The sequence below is a fragment of the Aulonocara stuartgranti genome (assembly GCF_965226115.1).
Source record: "Aulonocara stuartgranti genome assembly, chromosome: 3".
NCBI classification, from domain to species: Eukaryota; Metazoa; Chordata; class Actinopteri; order Cichliformes; family Cichlidae; genus Aulonocara; species Aulonocara stuartgranti.
The window spans coordinates 41,122,340-41,148,796 of NC_138941.1; the positions used below are offsets into that span (position 1 = coordinate 41,122,340).

Consider the following 26,457-nt stretch of genomic DNA (forward strand, 5'->3'; position numbering starts at 1 on the left):
CACAGAACATTCAATGAGCCATTACAGGGCTTTTTTTCTATGCACGTGAGCCTCATTATGACGCTACCCTGAGTATTTAAACCAGTGTAAAAATGTTTTAGGACACATTAAACCATAAATGTCTTAACATAAGAGAAAAAACTGTAATTTCAACACCACGTCTCAAGATTTCTATGTAAAGATGTGTAAAATTATAGAAAATGACAGAGAAAATCCTCCTAGCTCATTATGCACCCTGTCTTGTATTTATAAGACATACATGTTTTGTTGATTCACAGAATTTTTTATTTATGTTTATCTGTTACTTAATTCCTTTTTGGTTCAGCGTGAATAGCTATGTGGGAGCAATCAGCAGAAAAGGCTTAAAACTGATGAAAATACAGTTAAATGTCCAAAAATAAAAGCCAATCACATTTTCCAGCCTTTTAGTGGACCTGATTGGAGTCTTTGCTGGGCCAACTGTAGCCCCAGAACCTAATGTTTGACACCCCTGCATTATATATATATATATATATATATATATATATATATATATATATATATATATATATATATATGAGGCAGCTCGTGTTTATTGCCACTGAATTGTCTTGCTGATCTGTTAGAAAGGAATCATAATAAAGATCGTGTCTAATATACAGCTCAGGGTTTCCGCACAAACGGACTCCTCATCTTCTCCAGACACTAAGCGCATGCACGCAGCAGCACGACCTGGGGCACTTCAGGCGCCCCCACAGGTGCATTTTTGCGGTGATCACGTGTGTGCCCGCCCCGCTCAGCAGCCTCCAATAAAGCACGGCAAAAGTCACCGCTCCTCTCCCTTCTAGCAGCCAACACCGCAACGAGGGAGGCACAGATCGGCAGCGGTGACGTGAAACGAAACAAGCACCGAGTCCGTACCCGCGGCTCCAGGAGGCTTAATTGGTAAACTAAAGCTCTCGGTAACCGGACGCCGCTGGTGGTGCTGGCTCGGAGCTCGGCAGAGGACACCGGGCCGTCCGGCGCATGTCGAGGTTGTGTTTTTCAGAGAAGGCCAGGTAAGTCAGACCCTCCTCCTGCTTTGCGGTGAAGCACGTCTCCGCTCTGTTTCAGTGCAGCTTCTTTTTATACGTCAGCGTATTTCTGTTTGAACCATGAGTCTGATGACCATGTGTGCGTGCGCTCGTGTCAAACTCAGCTCACCATAATTTAGAATCCGCAGTGAGCAATGCTCCGGGTTTTTGCGGAGCATCAGCACCGGAGGCACACACGCGCTGTCTGAGGATTGCTGAGAAACGACCCCCCCCCACCCTCCTACCCTTTCGGCGTGACCGTGGGACCATTAGAGCTGTAAATGCCGGCTGAATCAGCTGTAAAAAGCGACTGTGTGTGTGCAAAGTGCAAGCAGCGGCAGCCAGGGCTGATATGTCTGCGTTCTGCGATGTTATCAGAGAGCAGGACATGGCAGACTACCCCAGGAATGAGAAAAAGAAAAGATATTTAGACTCCATCGTGGAAATCCATTCTACAGACTTCACGAGTGCACATCATATTTCAATGGGTAATGTAAGAGTCGCAGTTAAACCCAGCCACGCTTTTCCAAAATCGTCTTGTTTTATTTTTGTGACATATACGATGATTCGTCACAGCTGTAATTAAAGTATTGTCCCCCTCAGCACAAGCAGCAGGAGTTTTATTTACAGACTGATCGCATCAGACGCGCACACGTTATGATTTATTGAATTAACGCCCCTGTGCACGCTCCGCTCTCCCTCTTTAGTTTCAATAGGCTGGAGCTCGAGTGAGGCAGGTCTGCGCGCACTGGAAGCCTGGGATTCAATTGGTGGAAGTAGAAAGTGGAGCCCCGTCCTCCTTTCTTTTTCTTTTTTTCCTTTGCTGCAGGAGGAGCAGACTTGGAGGAAATTGAGAGAGACGCCGCTCAGCAGCAGCAGCAGCAGCCTGCGCAGTTTAGAGAGAGAGCACGGCATGAGGGACTTCACCCCCAAACTGCGCACCGACTCTGCAGGATGCACCCCTGCAGCTGTGTAGCTGCTTGAGGACGCACTGAGACGAGCTCGTTCCGGACGTGTGCAAGAATCTGAGGGACTGGGCTTGACTGGTTTCAGACCGCAGCTGCAACATTTGGTTTATCGTTCCTGCTCTCCTGAGAGCCGTGCGCTGTGGCCTTCTAGCGGACATGGGAAATGTAAACAGTAGTCGGGCTGGATTTTAAACTACGCACACGTCCCAAGTCCGCCTCCTCCTCCCGGGCCGTCCGAGACGGAGATGGAGACGGAAAGGATCGTGCATGAGCAGGAGGGAGAGGCTGAGCCGCCCATGCACCACGTCCATGGAACCAACCGGATTAGACCGTCCTCATACCGGGCCCTGCGCAGCGCCGTGTCTACCCTGGCCCGCCTGGATGACTTCAGCCGCGAGAAGATCGGCGCAGGGTTCTTCTCTGAGGTGTTCAAGGTGAGAAAACGGGGTCTAAACGGGGGGACGGGACAAGTTTTCACTTAACTTCCACGAGCTGATTTTGAGTCTCGTTTGTGACAAGCTCGAAGTTTAACGTGCACATCCTGCTCTGAGTGGAGCCTCTAAACTTTCAGTATTTTAAGACTGCAAATAGATGTACTTCCTGACGCCCCAGAATGAGTTGTTGACTTCCTGTCAAGTCTCTTGATGGTGCTGAATAACTGCTGAGGAAGCTGATGATGCATTTTTCTTTTTCTTTTTTTTGATGGATGGCATCATGGTGTCCACACCTGTTTGCAGTGACCCATTAGTTGGTGAAAGATGGACGCAGTGTTTTGTTTTTGCCTCCCAACCCTGTGTGTAAGGGGATATGGTCAGTGCAGGTAGATCATGTACACCTGTAAGGTGACCCTACTCCTGACTCTGCTTGCACCAGTGGCCTTCATCCCCTTTTGTCACGCTGCCTTTTCAGTTGCGTCGAGCCTAATTCTGAGGTACGCCTCATTAATGATGGCTCTGAGTTGCCAGGGTGTGATGGCGTGAAAGAGATCACTCCAGGAGGAGCTGGCTGCGAAGAACCTTAATGCAGCGTAGCAGGTAGAGCTTTAATCTCTCGAGTCTGTTTCATCACGGTTGTCTAGCTGCACCAGGAGCTCCCGGCAAGGTGTTTTAGCAGGTGTTTGTCTTTGTCTGAGGAGATTTTGTCAGCATAATGGTGTCACAACTGTCCACAGCTCAGTTATGAAATGTTACAGGTGTGTAGTTGAATTGGCAGGTGGGTGTGGCGCGACCTAAGACTTTATTAGGCTTGATTCAAAGATTGAGGATTAGGGGGTTTAATCTAGAGCATACTGGGGCTTTATGGGAGCACTTGTTGTCACTGTTGATAAAGCTGATGTTTTTTTGCTGCAGATTAATGAGCTAATGGTTGCAGCTCTGTATTTATTCGCTGAGCAGCAGTGCAGGTGACTGCAGCAGCATTTGGTATAAATGAACAGTTCAAGCTTCGTTTTTGTTTTGTTTGTTTTTTTGTTTTTTTTAAGAATCTAATAGGATCAAAGTTGGAACAATAATTTAAGTAGGTTTTGTTGTTTAATGAAGGCAAAACGGCCTCATTTCTAATCATTAAGTTGACTACCTGCTCTCTTAAGCGTTCTGATGAAAGGTGTTTGCCGTTTAGTCTGTTTCTTCTTTCATACAGACTTGGAATTAACCGAAGTACTGCTAAAACCTAAACCCCCAAAATTCTCAGGCAGCGCAGTTGTCAAGTTAAACGATCCAGCTGTAGTATTTTATAATGGTGTGTTTTTTCACACCCTACATCACACTCGCATGTGATTCGACAGGCTTTTGCAATAAATCTGCGTCTTTAAATTGAATTTACTGTGCAAAAAATAATCGTTAGACACTATTCACTCTATAGGTGATGAAGGCATTCCTCTGGGGTTATAGCTTCTGTATATTTTTTTAATAAACTGTTCAAGTTTTATTTAATTTGGTTTTATGTTGGTAGAAGGAAATGAACTCCGGGTTAGTGCGTTGGACTTTGTTTAACCTTTTAAGTGGTCGTACAAATGTCGGTGTCAGTGAGGTTGCTGGTGGAAATAATTTGGGTGCAGCTCTTATCGTGTGCTCTGCTCGTATACGATCGCCACACTTCTAGCAGCAATGCTTCATAGGCTGTATGTACCAGCCTGGACTTAATGACTCTAATCTAAAGCTTTAGAGTATTCATAGTTGCATTTAAGTTGCAGGTGTGGCTTTCCTCCATATCACTCCTGTCACAAGTGTCTGTGTGTGGCTGGTCAGGCTTTCTGTGTGTATGTATAGAAATAGAAACACTTGTATGTTAACCTGCCCTACAGTAAATCACTGCCTGGCTGAAGAATTTCTTAATTATCAGTTGATGTGTTTGACTTCAAAAATCTAAAATATTAGAAAGGGACAATGTGATTTAATTTGGTAAATAGTTTATCAAAGGATTGCGAGCTCTGCTGTTCAATACTGACGTCAGTGCCTATAAAATAAACACTCCTTAAAGGTAAATCTGTCTACAGTAATGACTAGTTCTTGTTAAGAGATTATTTTGAGCTCCTTCATTTTGACTTGCCAAACACCCAGATGAGGTAATGTGTCTGATCTTTGGATCTGTGGTAACTCACAGGTTAACAGCTGGCTGTAAACAGCTCCAGTTGTTTTCAGTGTGATGATCTTGTCTTTAAAAGCATTAGTGGGACTGTAGAGGATGAATTTGGTCCTCCTGCAGATTGTTGCACAACTAAACTCGTGATATGAAATCACATGGAGTGGGTGCATAAGATGCTGAGTACAGTAATTATTTCCATCATCGATCATACTGTTGAACAGGCGTTTGTCAGAAATGGTGGCACATGCTTATTGTGGCAAATCATGAAAATGAAAGGGGTAAAAAACACAAAATGATCAGTTTCATGTAAGGCAAAGAAAAGCAGCAAAGGTTTTCATGTCAAAACGGGACATTATTTCAAATATTTCTAAAAAGTTGGTCTCTACTTCTAACATTTTAAAGGTTAAAAAATTAATTGGCTGGGCTGTGGAGTCTAATGCCGTTTTCACACAGGCTTTGGAGGCCTGGACTTATCTACACGCGTAACCCAGTTGGCGTGCACGAGCGATCACAAATGACTCAGGCATCAGGTGTCCTTTATCACGTCCGTTCCTTGGTACAAAGTTTAAGGAAAAGTGATGACTGTGCAGCATCTACGCCGTCTCCTGTGCGCTCTGCTCGGGCCAGCGGATTTCCAGAAGGGGGAAGTCCTGATGATCATTTGTGCATTCATTTGTGAAATAAGAATGTTGTTTTCACAAGAAGTTGACTCATTATACAAAACACGATTAAGTAAAAATATCTAATTCTTTCTTTTGAGTGCTTCAGTTTAAAAGAAGTCCGGCTCAGGTCGACCTTCACTAAACGAGGCTTTTTGTGTTCGGACTTCACTCTTTGTGCTGTTCTCGTTCTCAAGGAAAAATGTTCTTGAGGCCACTCGGCTTCTTGAAGCCACTCCCTCAGCTTTGCCCTTTGAATGGCCAATGAGCATGCAAATGTCACTGTGCTCACTGCAGGCTTGTTAAGTTGCCAATTGAGTCTGGATGAGTGTGCTCTTTGATAGTGCTATATAAATGCAAAATTGTTACCACAGCTATCAGTCATATTTATAAAGTGTGCTGACCGAATAGTCGCTCCTGTGTCCGGGTTTAGCCCGGAGGAAGAAGGCCCAACTGTTCTGCAGAAAAATCCCCCTACCTGATGTTTTGTTTATGAAACTTTACTAAACTGAAAGTGTGTATGGGCCACGCTTTGAAATGGATGCTCCTGCACTTACTCACAAAGGCCTCCTGGCCTCCTGCCATGTGTGTGCTGCTGTTGTGCTTCAGATCAATGGTGACTCGCAGCAGCACAAACGGGCAGCCATTCACATCTCCAGAGTGAAATTGTGCAATCTGGGAGGGGTCGGGGGGAATAGAGGGCAGGGCGATTTAAAAAAAGAAAAAAAAAAAAAGAAGAAGAAAAAAAGGAGTGCACGTGTTAAGACAAATCCTCCAGGTGCTGTAATTTGTCTTTTTAATATTGTTCAAAGCAAAGTTCTGGACGTGTCTGTCTGTAAGTGCCAGCTTTTGCACTTGTGCAATACTCCTAATTCATCAGCCTGATAACCCAGAGGCTCGAAAGCAATAAAGCGCCCATTCACAATTAAACTGCATCATAAGCCAAAGGTTCAGTTAACTGTAGGATGTGGTTATTTATTCTGTCCCTTTCTCAGGGCTGCAGGGAGTTGAGCAAACAAATTGGATCAATTTCTAATTGGATTATTGTTTTACTTCATATTACTGCGTCACGCTCCGGCTGTTTCTCTCCTGATAATAGATGGCATGTTTGTGAACGCAGAGAACGTTAGACGTCCAAGAACAAGCACACGTAGAAGATTTGGTTCTCATTTGGACTTTCTCCATCATTTGCATGAGACATGGAAATCTCAGCGTCCACAGAAAATCCCACTTTCATATACATGTGTGGAACCCACATGTATATGAAAGTTTCCATGTGGGTTCCACACATCGAATTCAGCTCACTGTGGCTCTGGAAGTTGTTGCACACAGGAAGTGACGAGGAACCGGATCCCGGGCTGAAGACGTCACGTGACTGCAGTCACACCTGAGCTGCAGCACACCTCGCTCTTAATGTGTGAGGGCTCTATCACGTCTTGTTCTTTCAGTTATAAATGTAAAACATGAACTGATAGTTGGCTGGGTAAAGGTAACATTTGCCACCTAGATATGGGAATTAAGCTGGTTCCAGATCCTTCAATTCATTGGACTTGTATACCTCAAAGCTTATCAGAGTATCTATTATCAGTGCTGGTATGTGTGTGGGGTTTTTGTGTTTGTTTGTTTTTTTGTGCATAGCTAAACTGTGATGTCAGTCTCATGCCATTGCACACCTCCACATGCAGTTTTATTCTCTGCCGCTCTGCTCTGTTAATCAGTTGGTAGTTGATGCTGAAAACTTTTCTTTCCCACACAGAAATTCGATCACATAAAGTAGCTGGTGAATAATCGAACCTTTAAGTAGAATAGGCAGATGTGCTGCTGTCAAAGTTTTATCTGTACTCATCCATAGTTCTTCCTCCAGGTATAGCTAAAATGATTTAATCTCATTATTTTTGACCTGTCTATAAATACATGACTGCCTAATTTGTAAATTATATAAAGCAAAATTTAAGCTGCTAACAACTGCTGTGCATTTGCAAGCCTCTTTGCAACCCACCTCCCTTCTGGCTTCTCCTTTTCATGCTGTTTCTGATTTAATCAGTGTCCTGTTACTGATGCCTGCCCTGCTGTGCGCCCTGTCTCCAGTTTTCCAAGTATGTGTATCGAGTTCCCAGAACGGAGCCATACCAGCAATTATAAAATTACTGCAGATGGACCACTAGCAGTCTTATTTTTCACTTACTGTGCTCCTGACTGAGCTGAGCTTAATAACGTCAGAGCCCAGATGTTATCTTTCAGTGTAGCAGTTGTAGTAGTTTCACCAGTGCGTTCCAGTCTTTCTGCTCATTACTACAAGCAGCCTGTTATCTTAGTGTTATATTTAACAAACATGCTGTACGTGATATAATTCCCCATTTCCTGATTGCTTTATTCTTTTGGTAATTGAGCTTCAGCATCACTGCCAGTTTTCTCACAAACACTGAATTTCCATGAAACTCCTCACTGTAAGAAAGCCAGTCTTCCTGGTAATTATCATACATGCTGTGATTAGCCTGACTGGAGGCTGTGTGTGCATTTGTTTTGGACTCTGCCTAAACCTGATGTAAGATAACAAGCTCATGGAGAGTAAGTGGATAAGAAGTGGGATTTAGGAGTGTTGTCCCTGTGATTGAAGTGTGTCGGTCAGCTGTATGTGACGAGTTGGTAAGATGAAGGAAATGGTTTGTCAAACGCTGCTGTGCTGCTGCTGTTTGAGTGTTTATCAAGTTTATATCTGCCATCAAGACCTGTTGCTAGGCAAAAATTCACTATCATCAGCTATATTTGGCTTCTAGCAATTAGACTGTTTCCTGCTTTCTTAAATGTAGGGATTTTTTTTTCTTAAAAAAAAATTGTAATAAGGGCTTTGATATTTGAACATTTTAAATCAGGTTTAACATAGAGCTAGATTATTTTCAGCCCACCCGCTATAGTTAACAAGCTGTCATTTATCCACTATTTGTAGACCTGAAATTAATTTTGTTTAGTTTGCGGGTTATATGTACATTATGTTTAGCAAATAAACGTGCTAGCTAATAAAGTTTCTTCCTTAAATATTCCTTAATAGAGTATGCTTTGTAGGTAGGTTGTATTTTTATTCAATTTCAGGATTATTTTATTTAAGCCACTTAACATTGACCTGTGAATCATTTAGGTACATAAAGATGCCTAACTCGATAAATGAGCTTGTATCGTCTGCATATAACAAACAGCATGGTAAACAATGAGACTGAAGTTATGTCTTTTGGCACTTTGTTACTGGCAGCCTGTCACAAAAACACAGAACTTGTTCCAATTTCATTAGTTGAATCTTGTGTGTGTGTGTGTGTGTGTGTGTGTGTGTGTGTGTGTGTGTGTGTGTGTGAGTGATAAAAAATTGAGGAAAACTGGGCAAGTAGAGGACAAAAGATGTGTCAGGACTGGGGAAAAAACATCTACAGTAGATTAACGATATCTGAAAGTCCTTAAAGTGGGAAAAATCCAGCACAGGACCTGACTGATGCATCTGGCCCTTCAGTCGACCCATGTACTGTTCACTGAAACCTCATCAGAAATGGTTGCAAGTCTTACAGTGGGGCAAAAAAGTATTTAGGCAGCCACCGATTGTGCAAGTTCCCCCACCTAAAATGATGACAGAGGTCAGTAATTTGCACCAGAGGTACACTTCAACTGTGAGAGACAGAATGTGGAAAAAAAATCCATGAATCCACATGGTAGGATTTGTAAAGAATTTATTCGTAAATCAGGGTGGAAAATAAGTATTTGGTCAATAACAAAAATACAACTCAATACTTTGTAACATAACCTTTGTTGGCAATAACAGAGGCCAAACGTTTACTATAGGTCTTTACCAGGTTTGCACACACAGTAGCTGGTATTTTGGCCCATTCCTCCATGCAGATCTTCTCGAGAGCAGTGATGTTTTGGGGCTGTCGCCGAGCAACACGGACTTTCAACTCCCGCCACAGATTTTCTATGGGGTTGAGGTCTGGAGACTGGCTAGGCCACTCCAGGACTTTCAAATGCTTCTTACGGAGCCACTCCTTTGTTGCCCGGGCGGTGTGTTTTGGATCATTGTCATGTTGGAAGACCCAGCCTCGTTTCATCTTCAAAGTTCTCACTGATGGAAGGAGGTTTTGGCTCAAAATCTCACGATACATGGCCCCATTCATTCTGTCCTTAACACGGATCAGTCGTCCTGTCCCCTTGGCAGAAAAACAGCCCCATAGCATGATGTTTCCACCCCCATGCTTCACAGTAGGTATGGTGTTCTTGGGATGCAACTCAGTATTCTTCTTCCTCCAAACACGACGAGTTGAGTTTATACCAAAAAGTTCTACTTTGGTTTCATCTGACCACATGACATTCTCCCAATCCTCTGCTGTATCATCCATGTGCTCTCTGGCAAACTTCAGACGGGCCTGGACATGCACTGGCTTCAGCAGCGGAACACGTCTGGCACTGCGGGATTTGATTCCCTGCCGTCGTAGTGTGTTACTGATGGTGACCTTTGTTACTTTGGTCCCAGCTCTCTGCAGGTCATTCACCAGGTCCCCCCGTGTGGTTCTGGGATCTTTGCTCACCGTTCTCATGATCATTTTGACCCCACGGGATGAGATCTTGCGTGGAGCCCCAGATCGAGGGAGATTATCAGTGGTCTTGTATGTCTTCCATTTTCTGATGATTGCTCCCACAGTTGATTTTTTTCACACCAAGCTGCTTGCCTATTGTAGATTCACTCTTCCCAGTCTGGTGCAGGTCTACAATACTTTTCCTGGTGTCCTTCGAAAGCTCTTTGGTCTTGGCCATGGCGGAGTTTGGAGTCTGACTGTTTGAGGCTGTGGACAGGTGTCTTTTATACAGATGATGAGTTCAAACAGGTGCCATTCATACAGGTAACGAGTGGGGGACAGAAAAGCTTCTTACAGAAGACGTTACAGGTCTGTGAGAGCCAGAGATTTTCCTTGTTTAAGGTGACCAAATACTTATTTTCCACCCTGATTTACGAATAAATTCTTTACAAATCCTACCATGTGGATTCATGGATTTTTTTTTTTTCACATTCTGTCTCTCACAGTTGAAGTGTACCTCTGGTGCAAATTACTGACCTCTGTCATCATTTTAAGTGGGGGAACTTGCACAATCGGTGGCTGACTAAATACTTTTTTGCCCCACTGTATATAGCGTCTTTCTGTGTGTGTGCTTGCAAATATGTCTCACTGTCCATGTAAAGTGTAAAGAAGTGACGGTTTTCCAAAGAGTTTTGCACAGTACTGTACTCGTTTAAGTTTGCATTTTCATAACATTTCTACTCTGCCTCTCACTCATTTGGTTTTTATTGGATTAGCTGAGCTTAACTTTCAGTGGATCCTCTAATTACTGAAGAAATACCCCCGATGTACCTGTTACTCAATGTTGGGATTTCTGTGATGGTGGCAGGAATGTTTTCCTCTTCTTTCTAACATTTTATAGATTTGGCAGTTGCTTTATGGATTTATTACCCAGGTCGATTTATATTAGAAAAAACGACTTTCTTGCAGAAAACAAAATCTTTTCTTCCATCGTATTGGTCTTACACTTCCTGAAATGGCATGGGGGAGAGGGAAATAAAACATTTTTGTAACCAGCAAATCTGGGAATCTCCCAGCGTCCTGCTGGATCATTGTCATGTTGATTACATCCTGACACGTCCTGTGTCAGGATGTAATCGGTTCTTAGTAAATCCCGGTGGCTGGAACGATTTCAGCTCTGGAAATCTAAAACGACAACAAAGGAGGAGAAAAAAACAGATCTCCTGTGTTGCATACACACAAACCACGATCCATCATCAGCTGTCTCCTGTGTGCCTGTGATCATTTTCAGTGTTTGGGATTAGGAGGCGGGCTGGGTGTATGTGCTTGTGTTACTGTTGGATGGTGGTGTTGGTATGGGAGAGCCAGTGCAGACTTGAAAATGATTGCTTTTAGTGTGGCACTTTTCCCTCATTATTCCCTTCCTCTGTCATTCCAGTCGGGGCCTGCTTTGCTGCAGCTCGCTGCACAAATATTTATCTTTGTTTATATTCTGCACGGCCACACAAACTCGAAAGTGCTGAGCGTGTGGTGTTTCACGTCTTCATTTAAACCGCTGTGTTTATTGAATGCAATTTTTCAACTTGACTGTGGATTAAAATAGGTAGTTGGGCAAGAGTTGCCCAACACTTATGTTTTCAGGTCCTTCCCTTTTTTTTTTTTTTTTTTTTTTTTCCCTTTTTCACCCCCTCTCGTGGTTACCAATAGATTTATATCAGGAGACACTTTGTGTGTTTACATTGGTGCACAATGAGCGTTTCCTCCCGTCCACTTGTTGGTGGGGCTGTAGTCTTAGCTAAACCTCAAGGAGAGCAACTCCCCTGTAAGAAGGTAAACAAGTGGTTCAGTATTTGTGTCGCCAGTGACGGTGGCTCAGTTCACTGTTCCATTAAGGAGTCACCTCAAGAAAACAAGATGTACTCTCTCTCACTACTTGCAGTATTAAAGCCACACATGGTAATTTATTGGCTGTTTGTGTTTCATACATATATCTTCCTCCAAAATCTGCCACTTCCAAATCCAGCGGAAATATGTCCTCACTATATTTGATAAAAACATAAATTCCCCTAAAAATCTGAAATTAAGGACCAGTAATAGTCAGGTAATTACAAATAACACTTTCCAAAGTGTACCTGAATGAATTTCCACCTTGGACTTTGTTTCTTTTGGTCTTTTATTTTGAAATTCACTTAAAAATTAGGCCTCCGGATGATTTCCTTGCATTTAAGAAGGTTAACACGGCAAGGACCCAGGTCTGTCTTTCTTACTAGACTCCAGCACAGCTCCCAGGTAGATCCAGTCTTGGGGAGGCGGGGGTTGTTAGGTAATAATTTTTAAAAAGTTGGTGTTGTCATTTATGCGCATGGATTTGATGAGGTGTTACTTATATTGTATTTAATATGGACTCTAGAAGCTATCACTACAGCTGTATAACATCTTGTATGTCCATGTATCAGTGAAGGAAGTAATTTTTCTAGAAATAATCAGACACTCGAGGACCTTAGTTAAAAAAATAAATAAATAAATAAATAAATAAATAAAATATCAGTCATGTCTCATGCATGTATTAATCCAGTCGATCCAGACCTGGTCCTCATGTTCCTCTGTCTGCTTTAGCAGCCTCTCTGGGGTCAGCGATGATGACAGTGTGTTGCTGCATGCGTGAACTTAAATGACCCCTCTTTGTTTTGGCCTGTGTGTGAGGAGGCGTGGCCGGCTCAGTGTTGTTGTTGTGCAACAGACAGTGATCGGTTTTGTGACAGCTCGTGGACTGCACGCCTCCTGGATCAGGTTGTGTTTCTGAACCTGACCTGACCGCGCAGAGTGGGACCTCCCTGCTCGTTCACTGATGGACCAGCGCTTGGCTGGGTGCCTCGTCTCGGTCGTTTCCACGCGTGCGTTCTTATTGAAACGCAGTCTGTAAGCTTCTTCACGCTATAACTGAGAGCAGTGCCTCAGGCAGCAGCTTAAGCCTTGAGTTGTTTTGCAGAAGTAATTTTATCCATCAAACACAAGTTTACTTCCCCCCCCTCGGGACTTTGCTTGGTCTCTTCACACTTCAGCGTAAACCTCACGTGTCAGTTTGGTTGATGTGTTGCTTCCTTTGTTAAAAATGTCTTGAAATGCTGATTGTGAGATAAATGTTGCTTTCCTTTTGTTAAAATACTGTGTAGGAAGCACATTTAGTGATGATGATTATTACTTTTTTTGAAAGGGATGTTTTTCTTTCATATGCATCTACAAGCCAGTACTGTGAGGAGATTTGCCACATTTGTTTTGCTGTATACTACAAGAAACGCATTTTAGTCCAGTCTCCTTGTATTTCCACTTTCTGATGTGGTTTGAAGGCTGATTTACTTTTCATTAAAGTAGCCAGAGACGGGCTACTGCTGGTGGGAAGCTGAAGTAACCATGAAATCCTCAAGGCCTTTGGAGTTGACCCCATGTCTGGAGGCAAAGTCAGTGTGTGTGTGTGTGTGTGTGTGTGGTGTTACAGCCAGCCACACTCCACCCTCTGCAGCAGTGTGTGATCTGTTCAGCACAGATTTTACATGAAATGAACATCAGCTTAAATGTTAGTGAAGCTTCTTTGATATTCAGGAAAAATTGTGTTTGCATATCATAAAATGTAATCTGCATTTTACACTTTACCAAAAACATTTATGTTTGTTTCATTTATGTTTATAGTCCAAAATCCTTAAGGTTCACTTGTTTGTGGTGAAACCGATTTGTTAAATAGGTGGTAGTAATAGTAGCAGTGACTGCATTTTTCAGTGTATTATATTCTTCGTGCCAACATAAACAAAATGATTTTTTTTATTTTTTTTTGGTTAATTTTCCCTCTTATCCACTTTGCCTCAAAGTCAGTTAGCAGCTCTAGCTAACATTAGAAATGGATTCATTAATATTAAAAAATATTAATCGCAAATGCCAAAACAACTGCCGTGTTTTGGCATTGAGACTCCTTACAGCAGTTCGCGGGCTGAGGGTACCTTGCGCTTGGATTAAACCCTGGCTGCAGCTTGCTGCATTAACCGTAAGAAGCCTGGCAGTACCGCAGCACTGCAGAAACGACCATCTGTCAGGTTAAACTACAGGTCTGGTCTCTCTGAGGCTGCAACAAATGTGTAGTTTTTCTCATAGTACGGTTTACATATGCTCTTTTCAAACCAGTCTTTCCTTCCAGTGCGTTGTCCATCTGCATCTCTGGCACGTCCTTCCCTCCCTCGCTGTGCATCAGTCTGCCTCATCGGGCTGCTGGCTAATGACAGACGCTGCTGCACGTTGGCTCTACTGAGCGAGACGGCAAAAAATGCCAGTGACCTTTCCTCTGCTGACAGCAGCACTTTACAAGGCTCTGTGTGTTTGAAGGCGAGCGTTAGGGTGTGGCTGGGCACATGCATGTGAGCAGAAGTCTTTTTTTTGTGTGTGTATGTGTGTAATTGGTTCATATCATGGATAATCTCTCTATGTAGGCATGGACATTCCAGTGGCGAGTCCTTGGAGATGACCATCAAAGTGCTTGGAATGAAAAACACCACGCATACGCTGTTAGCCTTACAGAGTTCAGCTTTTCAGATGGCCAAAAAAACCAAACTGCACACGTAAGAAAGGTTTGCACTTGAGCTCCATGCTGAGTCAGGCTGACTCTGTGATGATGAGTGAGAGGTTGTTTGTTTGGGAGCTTAAACTGTCAGGACAAAATTTGACAGGTCGAACAGGGCTGCAGTTCCAACCACTGCTGTCTCAGCAGTTGGTGCATGTTTGCAATGTAACCTGCCTGTGCGAGTCAGTGTGTGTCTGTGTGTGGCTGCCCGTTAATCACAGGATTACACAGAGTGTCAAAAAAAAAAAAAGATATCGTCTAAGTGTGTGAAGGCAGAGAAACCTAGACAAGTGTGATGTGAATCCACAGCCATGCAGGCTGCTTTCCAAGAGAAATTGGTGCTAATGTGTGCACAAAGAGGCTTTTTAAGTATAAAGTAACCTTTAATCAGCTTCAAGGCTCCATCTTCCAGCCCACATGAGTCTGCATCAGCCTCTAAGTGCAGCAGATGTATAAAGAGAAGTGGAGATTAGTCCTGCACTTCTACCCTCTACACTTGTGCTGCTCAGCCTTCCTTTTTATTCTGCAACAGGAAGTAAGCGACTGTTCACAAGTGCAGTTGTGTCCGTGTGCGAGTCTTACATGTGTGCACCCATGCATGCGTGCAGCGCTTGCAGTCTGGAGTCCTCGAGCGACCTTTTTAAGAAGAGACACAGCAGCCAGTCGATGAGAGTGTGTGTGTGTGTGTGTGTGTGTGTGTGGCATTACTCACTGCACTCTAGTCTGTACTCTAATAGGCTTTGTGGTTTTTCTATCATCAGTCAGATCCAGAGCTCAGCTAAGATCCAGGCCAGTGTCACTCTGACTTTAGTTCACGACTGCAGACTTTGACCCTCTCTCACGCTCTCTCACTCCTTCGCTTCACATTTATGTCACAAATGAAGATAAAAGGTTACCGGTTTAGCTTTTATTGTTAGCTAAAAGGATATTTGATGTATAGCCAAGCTTTAAGGTCACTGTTTTAGACTGTGCATGTAAATAAGACTCCACGAGACACTGAATTGCATCCTGCTAACCCTAACAAACAGACTGAGCGGGTTTAAAGGGGGTTTAGAGACCGCTTTAGAAACATTTAACACTGATTCAGTCTGTTTGGCATGTATATGTAAATTATACTTCCCAAAACCACATCATAGTGCTGTCAGTGTTAATCTCGTTAAAATGATGTTAACGCCATAACTGCATTAACGCAGCAAATCTCTGTTAACGAGTTACCGCGGATGGCCCCGTGCGTGGGGCTGGCCGGTGTTAGCACGGTTAGCTCGTTAACGCGTTGATGCTGTCCAATGCTTTCCAGAAAGTAAAAATGCTGTTGAATTTCTACCACTGAAAGGTGTTCATGTGTGATCACTTTAACCTTTCTTGGTGTTGTCAGCTATTGAAGGCTCGACTGATGTGATTTGACCGATAGAAAAGAGCAGATTTAAAGTTGGCGGCTAAAAACCTGAGCAAAAGAATGAAGCATGTATGTCTGCATGCGCCATGTAAACGCTTGTACCCTTATACTTAAATTTGTCTGGTTTTCTGACCCGTGTTGTCCAGAGTTATGTCAAAAAAGTTGTAAAAAGATATCAAATGAAGTCTTCTATTCTGTATTAAGACTTTTTATTAATATAGTGTTTCACAGGACAGGAGCGAGTGGATATTCTAGCAAATCCACCCCAAGTTCAGACGGACGTCTCAAATTCTGCAAGCTTCAGGTCACATGTTAAAATTCATGATGGTGCAGTTTTTAAAAAGATAAAGTATGGCCTGTTTGGAAGGATTTCTAGAAGGAAGCCTCTTTTCTCCATGGCAGCATTGTTTCAGTTTTCAAAGATGCATTTGAACAAAGCCGAAGACTTCTAGAGCAATGTGCTTTAGACAGACCAAAGTGGAGATGTTTGGCCGTAATGCACAGCTCCATGTTTGGCATGTTTGCTGTAAACCAAATGTCAGCATGGTAGTGGAGGGATGATGATTTGGGCTTGTATAGCCACAGGACCTGGGGACCTTGCAGTCACTGAGTCGACCATGAATCCCTCTGAATACCAAAATGTTCTAGAGTCAAGTATGAGGTCAGCTGTCTGACACGTGGCAGAAACTGGGTCATGCACCAGCACAATGACCTGCAGACATGGCAGGAAATCTACAACAGAATGACTGAAAAAGAATTAAAGGGTTGTAACGGACCAAAGTCCAGACTTCAACCTGACTGAAATACTGTGGAAATTTTTTTTGAGAGCTGCACATGGTAAATGGCCTGTATTTGTATAGCGCTTTACTAGTCCCTAGGGACCCCAAAGCGCTTTACACATCCAGTCATCCACACATTCACACACTGGTGATGGCAGCTACATTGCAGCCACAGCACCCTGTGGCGCACTGACAGAGGCACATGAATGAATGCCTGCAAACCTTAGCGAATTGAAGAGTGGCCCAAAATTCCTCCACTATAATAAAGGTGGTTCTACAAGCTGCTCAATCATGTGGTGTACTTTTCAATGTCCTTTTCTCACATTTACGTACTTATTTTTCAGTAACTGGTAAATTTGTAAATGTACCGATACCCTGTTACAATTGTTTGTGGTGAGATGTTACAACAACACTGTTGCGCGTCATAGCAAGGCTCAGCATTTACTGGAGCAGTGCAGCATGTTGTGTTTTTTTTGGTGTTGGCTCCTTTATGCAAGAGTACGCTCTCACAGAGCTGCTAGACATACTTTTAGACATTTTGGACAGGACCCAAAGTAAACCAGTTGAATACACGTAGCACTACTAGAGGACAAATGAGTTATTTTAATTCCAGCTTAATTGGCTGTAACAATAATGCTTTGGACCAGTTAAATACTCTAACATCATCGAGCTATATTTGTTTGCACGCCAAAGTATTTGTGATTGCTTTAATGGTAAAACAATTAACTTTTATAGACTTGTTAAATTACAAAAAATCTCTAAAGGCAGCAGATGAAGCGTGAGGGGTCAGAATGCATAAAATGATAGAAAACGAAGTCAGAATTTAGCAGCAGTCCTCTCTAATTGATTCACAATGCCAACATTTTCCTTTCACACTTACTCGTACATGTAAAACACTTAAAGTGCTGGCCTTTCTCACCACGCACACGCACAGCAAACCTTCCCAGTGTTTTGCTTTCATCTGCTGCTCGTACACATTTCTGTGGAAGTCAAACTACTTGCCAAGCAAATATGCACAAACATGCACCCGCCAGGAAGCATGTCGCATCGCCATAGTTACCATACCAGACGGCCTCATTGTCATGGCAGCAGGTTTGGTCAGACGAGCAGCCAAGAGGAGTGTGGAAGAAACTCGACCGACCCTCTAAATGCTTCGTGGCCGGTTTCCAGATATCATTCAGTCAGCACTTAGATTTTTATTGCTTCAGAGGGTGTTGATGGTGTGACTGATGCACGTGTGATAGATCCGTCATCACCAGCGCTGCGCCGCACGCCTACTCTCCTCAGCCATACATCTGTTAACTGTGAGGCGTCTTAAATATTTCTTTCATCCAAATGTGGAGCAGTCATGGATTCTTCCGGGGTGTGAGGCAGATTTTAAGTGTTTTTGCTTGTGATGACAAATTGTCTTTTCGGCTTTTCAGCTCTCGTTGCTTCAGTTGATCTAAATAAAGCGTTTGTGCTCCTTTCCCTTTCATCATCCAGGTGCAACACCGTGTGTCTGGTCAGGTGATGGCTCTGAAGATGAACATCCTGGCCAGTAACAGGGCCAACATGCTCAGGGAGGTCCAGCTCATGAATCGACTATCGCACCCTAACATACTCAGGTAACTGAAATGTTGGCTTTCCATCTCACTGTTAACATAAACTCAGTTTTTACCTTTTTCATTTAAAAACATTTCTTTCCAGTGTTTGATTTTCATTGTGATGGCATGTCTCATCGTACACTGTTTAGAATAATCGGCCTTCAAACACTGGTGATAGATGTGGTTTGTGTGGTCCACAAGAAGAGCCCACAGACTAGATTTTCAGTGGGTTCATTGTCAGTGATTGCACTGCTGTGTCTGTATCGTTCAGTTCTGTCCGGTGTTGAACTGTTTTGGTTTTGTTTGTTTTGGTTTTTTTTTTTGCACAATTGCACTTTGTGTAGTCCTGCGTTTGTTTGTCATGTGTAGCACCACATGGAGGAACGTTGTCTCGGTTCACCGTGTACTGTACCACTGCACATGCTTGAAATGACAATAAGGCCACTTGACTTGAAAATAACTTTTTAATGACCTTTTAATAAGAGTCTTTGGCACTTTTTGCCGTAGCCTGAAGTGTACATGGATGTAAAAGCGGGTGGGCTATAAAAGGTCCATAGACCACATTGGTGCGCCACACCTGATTTAAAAACATTTAAAACAAACAAAACAAACGGCAAAACAACTTGGTGCAATTAGCTGCACAGCAGACCATGTTATTGAACGATTGCAATAAAATGCTCCAGAAGCCACAAACTGTCTCGAGTTCCAGCTCAGTGATTCAGATTAGCAGATGCGACACTTGCCCGGCAGCTTCCTCTGTCGGGACATGCCTCTCAAAGCAGCCGTGCTTTGATAAAACCATTTTTTAAACTGTTGACACTGTTTAAATGGTTGTGTAATATACCCTGTGATAGAACCTGTCCCGGGTGTGTCCACCATACTAAAAAAAAATCCTTGAAATGTTTAAAAAGTTTAGACTTGACATTAATATATTTTCCTGTACTTTACCCACAGGTTTATAGGAGTGTGTGTCCATGAGGGGCAGCTCCATGCTCTCACAGAGGTAAGTCTCATTAATGTGCTACAGCACAGATGGCGATCTGGTTTTGATCTCCTCATTTTGCCCTTTGTAGTGGTAACAGGCGGCTGTGTGCATCTGCATGAAAGCAATGATGTGACCAGAAACTGATATTTATCTGCCTTTGTCCTCACTATAAGCATTGTAGCAAACAAGGTTCCCTTGAAGCAAGAAAAAAAGTCAAACTCATCAAATGGAGGGAAAATATCTGCAGCCTCAGTCTGTGGTTTTTAATTCAGTCTGTATGAGAAAGCCAGCCTAAATTAATGTTATACATTGGTTTTTGAGCTCACTTTACACTGAACGTGACATTTATTGTGCATTTTATATCTTTTGCATTATTTATCTAAATGCTTTGAGGCATTTATGAAAAGTTTTGGCTCTTTTGATTTTGAAATCAAATTTAAATTGCACTCTGATCTCACCGTCTGAGTTTTAAATCTGGCCGTAAAGAGATGGTTTCTTCAGATCCTGTACTTCAAACTAGTATGGGTCGAGTTATTGGTCCCGGGGGGAGGAGAAAGAGAATCAGGCCTGCTGTAAGGCATCGGCTGGCTTTTTAATTTGCTAAATATACCCGTCTAATATCATCTTTGTTTACTGTTGTGTAAACTTTACATGTTGCAGTCAGTTATTTTTGAGAGGTTGTCTGACGTAGGCGTAGTGTCAACCTCATTAATTTAGTCAGTTAATTTGAAAATTGATCTTAAAAGACTCATAAATATTATTATTCAATTAACTGAGCCCTGCCCTCCAGTTTAAGTGTTTAGGCAGGTTGGATGAATGTGATTCTCAGGATTTTTCTTCTGAAATTGGTGATTTCATTTTCATTTCTCCACATAAACCCAGAACAGGCGGTACAAGCGTCTGTAACTGCGGTACACTTAATCCTGGCCAGACTGAGGTCACACGGTTCATAACAGGTCACCTGTTTCTTAGATGTTGCCATAGTAACTGAGCAGCTGGTCAGTAAAAAGCATAAAGGTCAGGAGAGAAGAGGCGTACCTGCTCTAACGTCAGGTAGTGTCTTTAGTGGGTCGTGTTGGTCAGAGGTTTTATAGCTTTTTGTTTTTCTTAATTTTTTCTTTTATTTAAATGATTGATTGACCAAGAGGTTTTATCATCATTCACATTTTTAGAAATGGGGAAATTCTTGTCACCTTGTGGTTAAATTGTTTATCATGCAACCTCAGTGGCTTCCCGTACAAATGAGAGCTTCTGTTGCATATCAATTTACAGAATATCCTGGGGGGGGGGGGTTTTTGAGGTTTTTTTTTTTTTTTTTTTTTTTTTCCCCCCCAAAATTTGGCTGTCAGCTCAACTTCTCATAAATGAAAGTGACATTTTCAACCATTGAAATAACAATGCATACAAACAGATTTCCAGTCTTCACCCAGCAGATGACTTGATGAATATGAAAAGTCGTGGCCTAAATAAACTACTTTAATCTTCAGTGAGGTTTGCCTGGCACAGTTCAACGCAGGAAGATTAAGTGCTTGAAAACTTGAGATTTAATTCTGATCTGCTCTTAACTATAACAAAATGCACTAAAAAAGGATCCGTAGTTGTTGTTGCAGAAGACTTGATGTTTGAGTGCGTATGACAACATTTTAGTTCAGTTACATTGTATTAATATAGCACAACAGCAATGCTGGAGACTGTTTGGCCACATGAACACCTGCACCCTCACATACTTTGGACATGCAGTAAAATTCAAGTATTTTAGGACCATCTGTGTCAACCTCTAGAGAAGAAGGATGCTAGGCTATGAAATCGCTGTAGATGCCATGGCACTGTATCTTGAAGTAAACTGAGATGATGTTTAAACAAACATGAAGAAAAGGAAAGCGGATGCTGCCTTCTTGTAACGTGGATGGTTGTGGACACATGACAGTGTGCTCTAAGAATGCAGCGATGTTTGCAGTATCCAGACTGCTGTTGTCCTTGTTAAATAAAGTTGTTTTTGAAAATAAAATCATTTGACTGAAAGCAATGTCAGGTTAAAGATTAAAACCTACAGTAAGAAGAAACCCAGATGATAAGCATTAGCAAGCATTTGGTGTCTGTGTGGAGGAAGAGCTTCGTTTTTCCTTTTTCTTTTTTTAAATAGGAAAACACCTCTGGAAGCATTTTCCTTTAACAACACTGGAAGCAGCTTTTATCTCAACATTTTTAAGCAGAATGAGATGCATGCATAATCAGTATAATTAATATAACTAATTGTGTTTTTGTTTGGTCTCCTGATAATTCAGTACATCAATGGTGGCAACCTCGAGCAGCTGTTGGACAGCGACGTGTACCTGTCGTGGAGTGTGCGACTCAGCCTTGCTCTGGATATCGCCCGGGGACTGAAGTACCTGCACAGCAAGGGCATCTTCCACAGAGACCTGACCTCCAAGGTGATTACACACACGGTGCTCATGTACTGCTCGCACACATCACTGAGAATCAACACTCACTGAACCCACTCGCTCAGAAGGTTGTGACGCACATAGGCGTATGAATGCGCCACAATAGCACGAGGGCTACAGGTGAGCGCGCACACACGCACAGGGAGGCGCAGGAGTGTAAATACTTCGTGATTGGTAAACAGAAGGAAGGTGAAAAAGATCTGAGTACAGATTTAAAGGCGCTGCAGGTGCGTTACAAATCGTAAAATTACATCTGATGCTATCACAGAGGTCCAGTGTTGCACCTGGATCTGTGCCAAACAGCAGCCAAAACATCTGTGGGAGTCTTGGCAGGCGACCTTTACACACTTAGAGCCCCTACTCTCGTCTGTTTTTTTTCTCAAATTTTATTTTTATAGGTTGCTACAGGAGCCTGTGTGTTTTATTGTATTTAAAATGCACATTAATAAACATTGTGTAAAAATGTACCAGATTTGGTGATTGCAGGCTTATCATCTGTGCTCCCGGCAGGTCGTAGACTTTTGTAAACTACTGCCAGTAACGTCATTATGCAACAGCTGATAATCCGCTGCATTCAACACTAGTGAGTGGGCATCACGTGTCGTGCGTCCAGAGTATTTCTAGGAGTGTAAAGGAAATAATTTGGGGGGGACGCTGCGATCTGATGCTCTGAATGTCTGAATTTTCTTAAAGTTTTCTTCTTCTTGCAAAAAACTAACCAAAAACATCTTTGCAGGCATGCAGAAAGCACCGCTCTCACATATTGTGGATGCACAGTTTGCTGCAGCAATAAAGTGATTCATGTGACCTTTGCCCCTCTGTTCAGAACTGCCTGGTGCGCTGGGAAGGTAGCGTGTGCTCGGCCGTGGTGGGAGACTTTGGCCTGGCAGAGAAAATACCAGATTACAGGTCAGTCCGTCGACACCTATCAGCTGTGTGATTAGATAAGTCGTGCTCAATAAATTCCACTCCTGCACTCGTCTCCGCTCTGTTTATATTCCATGCCATATCTTTCTCCGTGCACTCTCGAAATATTTCCCTCAACTTCTGCTTTTCTCCTGGAGACGTTCGGATGAGACACAGTCACACACAGAGACTGTTGCTCACTCCCGATCAGTCAGGTTTTTCCAAAGTACACAGGCACACGCTGCCTCCGCTCTGTTTCATAGGTCCAGGGGAAGGCAGACGGGACGGCACTTGGCTCGCAGTGATGTTTTCAGTGGGGGGTTTTTTTTTGTTTTTTTTTTTTGTGAGCTTTTATGACACACCACTAACTCACAGCTCTGTTGCTGGTGTCGCGTTATGACTCTTCCCCTTCGTTTTTGCAGCTGCATTTCTAGTGACATTTATGTGGTTTCTACAATTCATCACTGGCCTGTACAGGCTATAAATGACCAGCAATCCTCAGATGTGTCTTTATTTTAATTTCTGCAGCTATTTTTCCACTGACATCATGTCTGTTAAGTGGTGGATGATCAGATTCTTGGCATAAAAGGGCCCCGCTCTAAAGATTGAGGGGAAAAGACGTTAAAATGTTTACAGAAGAAAAAGTCGTTCAACAAAGTGTTAGTAGAGGGGACAAAACACAAATTCTTAGGTTCTCTTTTAAATTGTAGACTTGTTATGCAAACTGTTTTGTTTTTTTGTTTTTTTGTTGTTTTTTTAAATCTGACAGTGATCACATGTAAGTATATTCTCTCTGAATCTGTAAAATGACCAGCATGAGGGTTGTTGCAAGATAGTTGGGAAATAGAGAAATTATTCAAGAAGCAGTGCAGCATCTTAATATTTTCTCTTGCAACGAAAGAAGTGGTGTGATGGAGACGGTCCTGATGTCTGTGCCTGAAGTAAGGAGGTCTTGAAAACTTTGAAATGAAATTGTCCCACGGTTCATTAATTAAAATGCAGTTTTTACATAAATGGAAATGAATTTCCACTAGTTGTTACTTGGCTCTAGCTTCACTCACTTTTATTTGAAGAAAAACGGGCAGTCATGTAAAAGCCATTTGTCTGGAAATGGTTGCTTTGGAGGAAACTTGGGAATGTCACTGTGTGGGCAAAAGTACTGGGCCACACATCTTTGACTTCAGGTGCTTTGAGTACCGCTGCCACAGATGTATTGCATCAAGAACACAGACATGCAGTCTGCTTTTAGACATTTGTGAAAGGATGGATCATTCTGAAGAGCTCGATCAGTTGAGTGTGGTGCTGTAACAGGATGCCACCTTTGCAGCAAGCCAGTTTGTGAAATGTCCTTCCTTGTAGATATTCCACCATCAACTGTAAGTGGTGCTGTTAAAAAGTCGCTTCTAGGGCACCAGACTGGGACTTGGACTTGGGGACTTAGAACTTTTTATTGTCATTGTGCAGTTTCTTGCACAGCGAAATTGGGTAGCTGGACCACAAAGGTGCAAAAGAAAGAAGAGACCAATATACAACAAGGGGGGGATAAATAAAATAAAAAGCAATGTATATGTATACATATATGTGAGTCAGACTATATACACGGTGTATGTATAAGAAACACTGAAACAGACTGGGACCAGAATATTGCACATGAGCCAAAAATATTGCACAGAACATGGAAAGACTGAGATATTACACATAGATGATCAACAGCAGTGTCAGGGTGGATGTGTTTGGGAAGTCTTTACACACTCTTAGTTTGCATTAAGAGTTCTGACAGCCCACGGGAAGAAGCTGTTCTTTAGTCTGTTGGTTTTGCACTTGATGGATCTGAGCGTTTTTCCAGAGGGCAGGATGTTGAAGAGGTGGTGGTTAGGATGGAGGTGGTCCTTTATAATTGCCCTGGCTCTGGAGAGACATCTTGAGCTGGCAATTAAGTCCAGGGAGGGGAGTGGAAAGCCGATCACCTTCTCTGCAGTTCTGATGACCCTCTGTAGTCTCTTCTTGTCAGCTGTTGTGCAACCAGTGTACCACACAGGGATGGCGTGCACCAGCACACTCTCGATAGTGGCACGGTGGAAGGACACTAGTTCAGTCTGCGGCCTGTTACATCTCAAAACCCTCAAGAAATGGAGGCGCTGCTGGGCTTTCTTTACTAGGGCTGATGTGTTTGTGGACCAAGATAGGTCCTCAGATATTTGGGTGCCGAGGAACGTAAAGGAGGAACCTCTCCACATAGTCACCTTTTATGGATAGGGGAGGGGGATCGGTTCTTGTTTTGCAGAAGTCCATGACCACTTCCTTTGTTTTCTTGGCGTTTAGGGTGAGGTTATTGTAGTTACACCATTCTGACAGTCGCTGGACCTCATCCCTGTAGGCGGTGTCATCATCGTTGGTGATGAGCCCCATCAGAGTGGTGTTGTCTGCAAATTTGATGATGTTGCAGGGGTGCGGTCACTGGTGTATAAGAGTGGACTCAGCACAGATCCCTGTGGTGAGCCAGTGCTGTGAGACAGGGTGGATGATCTCTGGTTGCCAACCTTGACTGATTGTGAACAGTCTGTGAGGAAGTTTTTGATCCATGCACATGTGGAGGGGGGGAGTCCAAGTTTACCAGCTTCTCTATAAGAATGTCTGGGATGATGGTATTGAAGGCCGAGCTGAAATCAAACTTGCCCTAGCATCAACATCAGCACAGAAACTGTGCTTCAGGAACTGTATTGCATGGGTTTCAAGGGCCAAGCAGCTCCTGTATGTTTAATGAGTAGGTTGACCACATGGAATACATAGTTTTCGACCTGGAACAGGGCCTTGGGGAGGTGTTTAAGAATGCCTTAACCCAGGCCTTGCTAGACTCCACCAGTTCCTATGTGTCCATCATCCTTTGAGCTTCCCACCTGCAGGAGGCGCTGTAGGGGATCTGTTGCTTTGTGGATTGGAAGGGGGTTGCAGGTGTAGGCAACCCCCTTCCAGTCTGATATCTGGCAGCTTAAAGCAAACAAACAAAACATAATCCTGTGGTTGCATGTGGTGTTCTTTCATGTGTCTAAATGAAAGCCCTTTCAATGTAAGCAAGCCTTTGTCCATTATAGTGTTGGGCTTTCCTTTTAGGAAGAATTGCATGAGGAGCTGCTCTTGTATTGGTGGCCTGAGGGTGCATGCAGCATGGCTTATGGGCAGGTGTTAAAATGCACGCTATGTTGTAATGAGTTCTCTCTTGCTGTGCATGAATTTTGGTGGCTGCTGATGATTAACGCTGTTAGATAAGAAAAGCAGTGACACCACGAGTGCAGCAGGTTGCTGCGTGTTGTTGAAACAAATAGCTGAACTAAATTTATCTGCACAACTATCTGATAAAGAATGAGTCACTGCAGAGAACTAACAGGTTAATGTAGTATCCACGAGTATAACACATACTTGCTACAAATGACAGCACTTTACTTTCTGCATCAGAGTTTAGAAAGAGGAAATGCAGTACTTGACATCCATCAGTGTTATGAATTTTTTCACTTTTGGAAAATGCCAAAAAAGGAGTTTTAAGGAGACTAAATGTGTCAGACTAAAGAATTTGTTGTCTTTATGTACAGCATTTTTTTGCAGAAAGGTTTTGGCCATTGGTTGAACAATACGAGTCTGACTACTGTTTTAAAAGGGCTGTCGAGGCTGACCTCAAAGCAGTGCCATAGTCAGTGTGTCTCTGCCCACACATGCAGACAAACTTGACAAACACTCTTGTCTCTTTAGTCCTCATCCTCCTCTGTCTCCAGCTATTAAGTTAAAAGTAAGAGTGTGTGTGTGTGTGTGTGTGTGTGTGTGTGTGTGTGTGTGTCCAGCCACTTCACAAGTGTGCGTCACTGTCAGGAGGGGTGACTTCGCTTGTCTCTCTTTCTGCAAAACCTGGCAAAATGTGTCAGATGAGCTGAAAAATAAGGCTGACATT

The 26,457-nt window shown here is 42.9% G+C and overlaps 1 protein-coding gene across 1 annotated transcript in view; it reads left to right on the forward strand.

The window, feature by feature from the left end:
• Positions 1-735: 735 nt before the first annotated feature.
• The window catches only part of tesk1b (testis associated actin remodelling kinase 1b), a 31,877-nt gene continuing 6,155 nt past the window's right edge, over positions 736-26,457 (forward strand). The window contains exons 1-6 of the mRNA XM_082526386.1: positions 736-1,037; positions 1,882-2,454; positions 18,082-18,203; positions 19,137-19,185; positions 21,453-21,599; positions 22,438-22,520. Of these exons, the coding sequence (XP_082382512.1) occupies positions 2,266-2,454; positions 18,082-18,203; positions 19,137-19,185; positions 21,453-21,599; positions 22,438-22,520 (590 nt within the window). The 5' untranslated portion in view covers positions 736-1,037; positions 1,882-2,265. The remainder of the gene's footprint in view (positions 1,038-1,881; positions 2,455-18,081; positions 18,204-19,136; positions 19,186-21,452; positions 21,600-22,437; positions 22,521-26,457) is intronic.